Source organism: Cynara cardunculus (assembly GCF_001531365.2).
Source record: "Cynara cardunculus var. scolymus isolate 2C chromosome LG 11, CcrdV1, whole genome shotgun sequence".
In the NCBI taxonomy this organism is placed as follows: domain Eukaryota; kingdom Viridiplantae; phylum Streptophyta; class Magnoliopsida; order Asterales; family Asteraceae; genus Cynara; species Cynara cardunculus.
The window spans coordinates 1,873,242-1,883,543 of record NC_037538.1 but is presented as its reverse complement, the minus strand read 5'-3'; the positions used below and the strand labels follow the sequence as shown (position 1 = coordinate 1,883,543).

The window sequence follows — 10,302 nt, the reverse complement described above, 5'->3', positions numbered from 1 at the left end:
AAGTGGAATATGATTGGTTGATTTTGGTTAGCATAGTTAACACAAAATTCTTGGTTAGTATTTGAACCAAACTCTCTCTCTCTCTCTCTCTCTCTATATATATATATATATATATATATATATTGTTTCAAATACAACATGTCGCATTTGTACAACCAATGCAACTCAATAAATTGATATATTTATGGAAATGATGAGAGTTCATTTATTATGATTTGAATATTTATAGAAGATTATTATGGTTCATTAATTATGATCAATATTTTATATTAGAAAATAATCAAAACTTCTCTAAAATCACATATTAATCAAGTGAAATGGACGGTTGAGATTGGGTTGTATTGGTTGCACAAATGTCAAGGGTTGTATAATAACCAACATATATATATATATATATATATATATATATATATAGGGGCAGGTTCAAATGAAAACCATGCAATTCTAAGAAACCGTGTAAACCAATTTCGACTAATAGGAAAATTCTATTTTTAATTAAATTTAATTAATAAAGGTATTTCGGTCATTTTCCATATTTTTTAATAAATAAGGAAGTTATTAATAAATATTAAATAAGGAAATTTAATAATGGAAATTATATAAATGGTAACATTTAAAAAATTTATTATGAAATGAAATCTTGATTTGAGGTTGGAGGAAAAAAATCATCCATGTTCATGAAACTGTTTCAATGTGAAAATGTTTCATTGTAAAATGGTTTATTTGCTTCTTCTAGGCATATTTTACATGTTAATGAAATAGGTTCATGATGGTGAAAATGTTGATGCTCTAATTGATTCATGATTCATGATCTAGTTTTGTGGTGATCCATGTTGCTTTGTGATTGAAGTTGATCCGTTTAGTTAGTAGAATGAAAATGAAACGGGTGCATAATGTATTTTGTTCTTCATGAAATAAATATATGATGAAACGGGTGCATATTATATTTTGTTCTTTATGAAATTAATGTTCATGAAACTGTTTCAATGTGAAAAGGTTTCATTATAAAATGGTTTATTTTTGTTTACCAATTTTGCTCTTAGTATTGAAATAAAATAAAATATTAATATATTTTATTTTTTTAATTTCCTAAAATAAAGTAACCTAATCTTAATCATTGATCAAGAAAATAGATGGATGAGATTGGTTTACACGGTTTACACAAATGAAGCAAGTTTTTATTTGAACGTTCCTTTATATATATATACTTCGTTAACGTTATGCGGAAAACAAGCGTATTGGAGATTGGGTCTCCAACTAGATGGAGACTTGTATGTGTTGTTGGATATTGACGTAAAGAAACATGGAACGAACAAGGAGAACGTTTAGATGATGCATCAGTGTGTGGTAAACGTTTGCAGTATTTATTAATTATTAAATAGGAAATGTCACCAGACAGACAATGCTAAAATATTTCATCATATTTAAAACCTTATAATAATATTATTCAAATGAAATTGAATTATTGAGTCATTAATAGTCATAATACTTTAATGATTGATATGTGACATTTATTATTAAATTGTATTATTAATAAATAATCATAATATAACATCACTAACAAAATAAATAAAAGACTCGATTAATTTGATGGGGGACATGATAACAAAACACATATTTATAATATTTATTAAGATTAAATATGATTTTTGACTATTTAATTTGTTAATAATTTCGATTTTTTATTTTTAAAAATTTAAGAATTGCAATAAAAAACTTTAAACATAGAGAAAAAAAATGACAATAAATTATAAAACATAAAAACCAAAATAATAACAAATTATAAATTATATGGACGAAATCGTAATTTCCAAATCATAAAAATAAAAATCGTAACTTTTTAACAAACCATAAAATCTTGATTTAGGGTTGTTTATCTAAACATTTACTCGTTAAGCACTTAGAGGTAAATTCAACACTATTGCTTACTTACTGGGTAAGATTTTATTCACTAAAACGCATCGTATGCAACAATTTATCCCGATAAGTGTCAATTATGGTAAGAGTCTTCGTCCTCACTTACCGGGTAAGATTATCGATTCTTGCCTTCGTTTCTTACCCAATAAGATTTTGTAGTCTTTTTCATATTCATTAATAAAGTAAAATGACTTGATAAGGCATTTACCTTGATAAGTATTTGGTAAACGACATCTTACTCTACCGTTAACAATAGTAAAAGTAGAGGGAAATTATAAAATAAAAACATAATCATTGGAAGGTGGGGTATGTTTGGTCATTGGTGCGCCCTACGTCTACGAGAAAATCTTCACGGGATTTATGTAGCTCACGCTCTACTAATATTTTATAGTCTTAGATAACTAGATAAGCATATATATATATATATATATATATATATATATATATATATAGAGGTTGAAAAGAGATTACTTCTGTTTTATAAGAACGCGATAACATTCTTATCACATGTGATAATACGCGTTAGGGATCATGTGATGTGCGGGATGATGTGTTCTATGACTTAAGCGCGCTAAAGGTTGTCTGCGTCAATGATTTAACATCAGATATGATGTTAATAAAATACTGATTATTTCTCTCTCTATATATATTTTGAAGAGATGTGTTAATAAAATACTGATTCGACGTTATTCATGTTACCTCATTTTGTTTAAAAAATTAAAGGTTCGAATTTCACCAAAAGGGTTCTATCTTATCCGACACTTTATTATAGAAGTCGTATGGTTGAGTTTAAAGAAAAACTTAGTGGCGAAATTTGAAAACCCATTACACATGTAGACATCGGGTTTCATTTCTTCACTCTACGCATCAAAAAGTCTCGTTTCTTTATCTCACCGTCGTCATTCGTCACCATTATTTCCGGTCAGCCACAATCAACCACGACTTTACGAAACTTGGTGGTTGGTATCATTTTCCTTATACAGAATTTAAGCTTGTAAGCTAATCAAGAATTTTAGTCAAGACTATAAATGTAAAAAGAATTTAATTATGTCAAGTGGGAGCACAAATCCAAAAATGGTGGCTATCAAACCAGTGAGCCACCTTAATATTTCAAAATTAAGTTGTACCAGTTTCTCTTGTTTTATATCTTAAATTATGTATTGATAATTAAAAAAATATAAAAAATAAAATATTAATATTGACGTATATAAAAAAGAAATTAATAAGTAAAAATACATCTAATAATCTTTACTATATTATAAAATATTTGACAAAAACTCTAACAACCATTTTGTTATTAAATCTAAATTAAATTATAATAAAAAATTAAATTAAAGAAGTTATACAAAAAACAATAACTATTAAATAGTTAATTTGATACTAATATCGATTATTTTTCAAATTTATATTTCATTCTAAAATAAAAACATAACCGCTTTCTCAAAACCACATAAAAATTTTATTATATCGATAAAGACATAATAAAAAACTAAACATTAAAATCGACATTTATCTCGCTATATTGTACAAATACCATTCTAATATATATGAATACATTTAACCTAACCAATTTGGATTAACGCAGAAATTAAATATTAGAACAACAATTTGAATGTATGAAATGATGATTTAAATGAAGGACCCAAAAAATTGACATGCCACCATTTTGATGTGACTTTGGAAGACCCAAAAATATTAAAAAGGAATGGTAAGATTAATTACCAAACTCGTCCCCATTGTATTGATCAGCCTCAAGTTTTAGTCCAAGATTTTATTTTTCTGTATTCTAGTTGGTCTAAAGTTAAGTTTTTACACAAATTTGGTCCCTAAATTGTTAAAACTAACGAGTTTGTGTTAATTAATTACATATGGGTATATGTGTTGAACTCTTCATCTTTAACCTCTTAAAATCTTTTACCTAAAAAAAAACTCTAATCCTTGGTACTTCATTTTTGTAGAACGTAATTATTTCCCAACTTTAATAACCAGAACTGATTGAAAAACAGTTACAGTCAATGCCTAAAGCTGTAATTATGATGCGATGTCACTACCTGGAATAGAAGGTGAACGAAATCATTTCATGTTTTCAACATTGTGTATCCCCTGGCCCTAGCAAATGATCAAATACGAACACGACGATGATTAGCCATCCTCGACCTTACCATGCAAAGACTATATCCGTTACTATGGTATTGCATTTAATAGGATTTGTTCATTTTCTCCGAGTTGTTAGCAAATACCCACAAGTTATATTGGACTTTTTGTTGAGAAATGGGTTTGATTGGTCTTTTGGGCTTGGACTTGTCCTGACCTCGGGCCCCCTATTCGGGCCAGGCTACACCCAGTGTGTGCATCTTGGACCACAATTCACAACACAGCAATGTAAAATCACTAAACTACCCTTTTTTAATTTAAAATGTGAAATACAATAATTTTTTACAATGGTCACTAGCCAACTATTGACGGCTGAGATACTTATCAACCGTCACTTAGAGCGTCAAGTATCTTGATCGCCAGATGGATAATACCATTTTAGAGGGTTTTGTATCACCATTCGATTGTTTGAAAGTAGCTAAAAAAAATACTGAGTGCCACAATTGCAATTAAAAATGTGATACCAGATCGTCAAGGAAAAGAAAATAGAGATACAGATCAGTATCAATAACACTTTTAGGGGAAGAAAATAGATTATAGATTTAAAGTAGTCAAATTCCAACGACTTTTATCGTTTTCTATTATAATTATTCATTCTTGTATGCATCATAAATAATTGCATATTATAAAGTAGATTGCAATGGGGACTCTTTGTCTTGTTCCCCTTTTTAATGGTTTACAGATAGATTTGAAGTTCCATGTGTTCAAATGTTGATTTCTTTAAGTTTAAAGAAATAGTTCTTCATCACATGTCTTCCAATCAATCCAAAAAGTTGTTCACACTTTGCCCATAAAATATATGCACAATGCAGTAGCCCAACAAATACCATCACATACTCTCACTTTTTCCCCTATATATATATATATATGTATTGTATCTATATCCATGTACCCATAACCACTGCATCTCTCTCTCTCTCTCTCTCTCTCTCTCTCTCAAGATCATCACTCAGCAGCAATAATGGAGAAGGGTACGGGGGGGTCTGTGGCTGGAAGCTCAAGAAAGACTGAGATGAAACAAAGGGTGCCCAGAAGATTTGAAGTGGTGGAAGATAGAGTAGACATTGATAAACAAGCAGATGATTTCATCAAGAACTTCAGGAACCAGCTTAAGATTCAACGTGCAGATTCGATCAAACGTTTCAATGAGATGATAAGCAGGGGTACTTGAATCTAAGTAGCAGTCAAGAACAGTTGTTGTTATTGGATCCGATTGATTGTTAAACGATTACAAATAATAAAGAAAGATTTATTATTTCCTTCCATCTTTCGTGTACAATAAAGATTCAATTTATGCAGGTTTTTGAGGATGTTCGATCTACTTCAACATGACATATAAAGCATCATGCTGAATTCAAAACGTAAATGAATCAAGACGTTGCTAAGTCCATAGAAATACTCCGAAGTCCGAACCCATGTGTAAGCAGAAATTTTTTCATAACAATACTACTGGAATCTCGACAAAGAAAATATGCTAATTAATTATGTGTTTCATCTTCTTTAGCATAACATTATTTCCACTTTAATACGTGGGACATGACAAGATAAAAACTTTCTTTTAAGTATATAGTAGGTTTCTATTGTTGATACTCACACGCATTCCTCACCTTTGGTAAGGTGTATTACATTGACCACTTGGAAGGCTATGTGTCCTACTGGGCCAAATGACTTAAGACTAGAACAGAACAATACTGAACAGAACAACTACGCATTGTATCCCACCAAAGTAGGTGGAACTAAAATCAGGGATGTGGGATAAGATTTGTAAGTTACTGAACTATACATGTCAAATTAAAATCTTGGATAATTCTTTCACCTGTTTGCCTCACTGTTACATGTTCAATTCAGTGCCGTCTGCGTACCGAACTCACCCTTAAGGTGCAGTTCTCCATGAGATGTATTCCAATGGAGCCAAAAAGTTGTCCAAACTTGACCATAAAGTTATGCATAATGTGGACTTGAAACCTTTAGCATGTTTGCAGTATCCCAACAAATATGCACCCTTCACTCTTTAAGACTTCAACAAATACCATGGCATACTTCTTTGCTTTCCTTCCCCTTTTCTTTGCTTTAACCTACCCAAATCCACCCTTTCAAGTTTCACATTCTTCTCCTACACACACATACATACATATATATATACATACACATACATACATATACATATATATATCCATAAACATTGTAGCTCTCTCTCTTTAAAGGTTAGCAGCAGTAATGGAGAAGGGCAAAGGGGATTCTGTCTCTGAAAGTTCAGAAAGGGCCAAGATGAATGGTGAAAAGATTACACAAAGGGTGCTAAGGAGATTTGAAGTGATAGAGGAAAGAACAGACGTCAACAAAAAGGCAGATGATTTCATCAAGAACTTCAGGGACCAGCTTAAGATTCAACGTGCAGAATCGCTCAAACGTTTCTATGAGATGATAAGCAGGGGTACTTGATCTATCTAGCAGCCAAGAACAGTTGTCATTCGATTCACTTGATTGTTCTTTAATTACAACGATAAAGAAACTGTTCGTTCTTCATATTTTCCGTCTTGTGTACCAAATATAACAAAGATTCAATACAAGTTCTAGTCCATGTTCTACCCATTGCAGTAATGACACATAATGAGCTTTAAAATATCCACATCACGTTGGATTCAAAGGCTCACGAGAAGTAAATGAATCAAGACGTTGCTAGGTCCATATATATATATATATATATATATATATATATATATATGTATGTATATAAGTAATCTAAATGAGTTCTAACCCACATGTATACACAAATCCTTTTATAATTACACAAGAAATCTTGAAAAGTGAAAAGACTGCTTACCGTATTCATATAGAAATCAGGTAACAACAGATAGATTCAAAGATTCTTGCTTCCTTTATGGGTGCCTGCAAATTGACCACACAACGGGTTCTCAGAGAGAACTTTGTACATCTCCTAGATGGCAAGAACTCTTCTCGTTTGCCACAATGGATACCCAATGAATCAATCTCGATAGTAACTTTAAATGGTTTCAAAAAGTTAGACGAAACCCAATACTTTTCTCGAGTTTTTGAGGATTGTATTCTGACTGTGTTTGTAAGGTTTTGAATTCCTCATGCTTGAAGCACCTGGCAGTGCACAATATGACTCCTCTGACCATTTCTCCCTGATATACTTGACCATAAATTTGTGAATAACGTTTTTATGTGACCTTTTCCGGCAATATTCTCCCAAAGATGAGGATTACTCTCTACTTGTTTATTTGGACTCGAGATATCAACTAGACTGATACTCATATTGTTACGAATAATGCACAGTTTCCCTTTAAGAGGAACAAGAGCAGCAGCCTCAACAGCAGGAGAGTTCCCGAAATGGACCTTACTATCAATGAACTTTTTCCAAGAATTTGTGCCTTCTTCATAAACCCTGAGCTTGCACCCATCACGACAATCTAAAGCATAAAGTTTTCCATTCATAGAGATGCTTGGATTGCGCCAACCGGCAATCATACTGTCAGCGATTGACATCCACGTGTTAGTTTCTGGTGTATAAGCTTCACTCAAGACCTCCCGATGAGCCCCGAGGCCTTTTAAGAACCATTTCCCATTATAAACGACTCCTATAAAGGGAACCATGGCCGTGCTCATATCTGAAATAAAGCTCCAACGATGTTTATTGGGATCATAAACTTCAGCAGTACGAAGAGTCCTATGGATTCCCTCACATTCTCCTCCAGCCACATAAAGACAGTTGTTAATCACACAAGATCCAAAAAAATGCCTCTTTCGAAGCATATCTGGAGCTTTATGCCATCTGTTTGTGCGAGCATTATAGAAAATGGCACGTCTCATGGATCCTTTAAGCGGGTCTTTACCTCCAAATAAATAAAGATGGCAACCACTTAGAACCGCACATCCGAATCCAAGAGCATCACTATACTCCATGGGAACAGGTGGAAGGGGTTGCCATAGTTGGTAAGTAGGGTCGAAAGCGTGCCAAGAAATCCTTCCATCACGGTCTCTTTTGAAGACATAAACCCATTCTTCCGCCATCCCGAGGCTCTTTCTGAGGGAATAGAAGTAGTTGCTTGATAAAAGCCTGAGCCATCTTTTGCAAACTAGTCGAAGCTTGTTATGCTCAGCACGTGGGACCCGGGTTAAACACGCAATGGCAAGGTCATCAGGAAGTCCAGGAAGAAGGGGTGGCTGAACTCTAGTCCTTTCCCTACGCCCATTTTTAGCCTTATGTGCATGCGGGTTGATATCCGGCTGGATGCAAATTTTTGATCCAGGAACAAATTTTCTGGCTCCAGCAACCGTCTTGAAGCCTGCATCAACTTTGCAGTAGCAGGATATAGAATCAACCTGAATCACTTCTACACGTTAGGATGCGCAGCAATCACATTCATTCAGACTATAGGTAATTCTACAACATAGGGAGCATCTACTCTCAACTTAATACCACTTCATTATCTATTACAAACAGCAAGAAACCTGATATTGTGCACAAAGGACGCACGTTGTACAAGAACAGCAAGAAAATTTTTAATCCCGAAACTATTTTGAAAATGAGCCCCCATCTGAATTACTTGAATTCCCATAGATGACGTTTAGCGTCTCAAGAATACAAGGGAGGAACTAAGGGCCTGTTTGTTAGCAGCTCAATGGGACTCGCAGCTTATTCGGTGAGCTATAGATGACTGTTTGGTAGTGTCTTAATGATATAGAAAGTGGCTTATTCAGTATGCTTCTAGGGAGGAGCTTTATGCAGAAATCCAAGTTTTTCCCCCGCCTGCCCCTCCCAACTAAAAAGCACGTTCCTTCCATCTACGAAAAACCCCTCCCAAAAAAAACCTTATCGGTCTATACAGACAGATTAATCCACGCAAACAACTTTATCCCTACAAAACTTAATGGCAAACCAACCAAACAACCCCTAAGATGTAGATTTGCTATTTATTTGTATCAGATTTATGTATTGTTTAAAGTCATGGTTTTGGCATAGTTTTTACTCATAAATTTGAAGATTTTACTCTGCTTTCATAGGGCAGAATGAGAAGATACGCAAGAATTAGTACCCAACAATGATGCTCAACAAAACTTTGTTAATAGAATGCAAAATTAAACAGAAATCATACCATAAACAAGCAAAAAACACCGCCAAATCTCCCCAATTAATGTCTAGAATGCTTCAAAACTTGCACATTGTATGTCTAGTTTCATCTGGATATCTCTATATACTACTCAGGAATGATGTGAAGAAACAAAACCCATAAATTAAGGTCAACATCCTACAAAAAAACTGTCTATTCCATCATAATTTCATCTGGGTGGTATGCTACTCACATTTGATGTAAAGCAACAAAACCCACAAAATCTAGCACATCTAGTGTCAGTTGATTGTTGAAAAAACTGCTCATTTAAGCACAATTTCTTGTGGGTGTCATCTATATACTCATGAAACACAGATGCTATAAGCAGAAAAAAAAAGTCAAAGAACACATAGGGCTCACCAATGGAGCTTGAACTCGAAACCCCCGTGGTTGCACATTAGGAGACCTTTCACGTTCAGATAATTGAGCCATCTCACTCAGAATTCCAGTAATTTCATATAAAGAAATATCAGTTTCTTTTGCTATAAACCCACAAAGCAAAATTTCAAGAAATACTGTGCGTTTCAGATCACGGAAAAGCGATGACCGCCAATCTTGAAATCTGATCCAAAGATTATAGTATTCCAGAAAGAGAAAAGATAACTCCAAGAACCCAAAAAATGACCTCTTTTCTGTAATTGTATATGAAAATGCAAAGAGGGAAAGTGTGTGTGTTTGTTGGTGCTTGGAAGTAAGAGCTTTGCAGCAACTTCAAAAAACTGGAGAGTGTTGTTTGGTGTGAAGAGGGGCTTTTTTGATTCACTGGGAAATTACATCTGGAGCCGTCTTGATTTTGCTTTCTAAACAGGGATTCATATGTGAATTTTGACTCCAAATGAGATATTTCTTGTTTCTGAGTAATTAATTTTTTAACAATTATATTGGGTATTTATTACATATCATTTATTGTATTTGCTTAAAATATTAAAGGGAATTAAATTAATATTTTCTTCCAAATGAGATATTTCTTGTTTCTGAGTAATTAGTTTTTTAACAAATGTATTGGGTATTTATTACAAACCCATTTATTATATTTTCTTAAAATATTAAGGGGATTAAATTAATATTTTCTTAAAATATTAATTCTTGCAAAATA

General features: G+C 33.1%; 1 protein-coding gene across 1 annotated transcript; it reads right to left on the bottom strand.

The window, feature by feature from the left end:
• Nucleotides 1-6,810: 6,810 nt before the first annotated feature.
• Nucleotides 6,811-9,947, bottom strand: LOC112521559 (F-box/kelch-repeat protein At1g55270). Its single transcript, XM_025130483.1, has 2 exons — nucleotides 9,567-9,947; nucleotides 6,811-8,418 (listed from the first exon to the last, which is right to left on the bottom strand). Exons 1-2 carry the CDS (start codon nucleotides 9,636-9,638, stop codon nucleotides 7,168-7,170), a joined length of 1,323 nt encoding a protein of 440 aa, XP_024986251.1. The 5' UTR covers nucleotides 9,639-9,947; the 3' UTR covers nucleotides 6,811-7,167.
• Nucleotides 9,948-10,302: the final 355 nt, after the last annotated feature.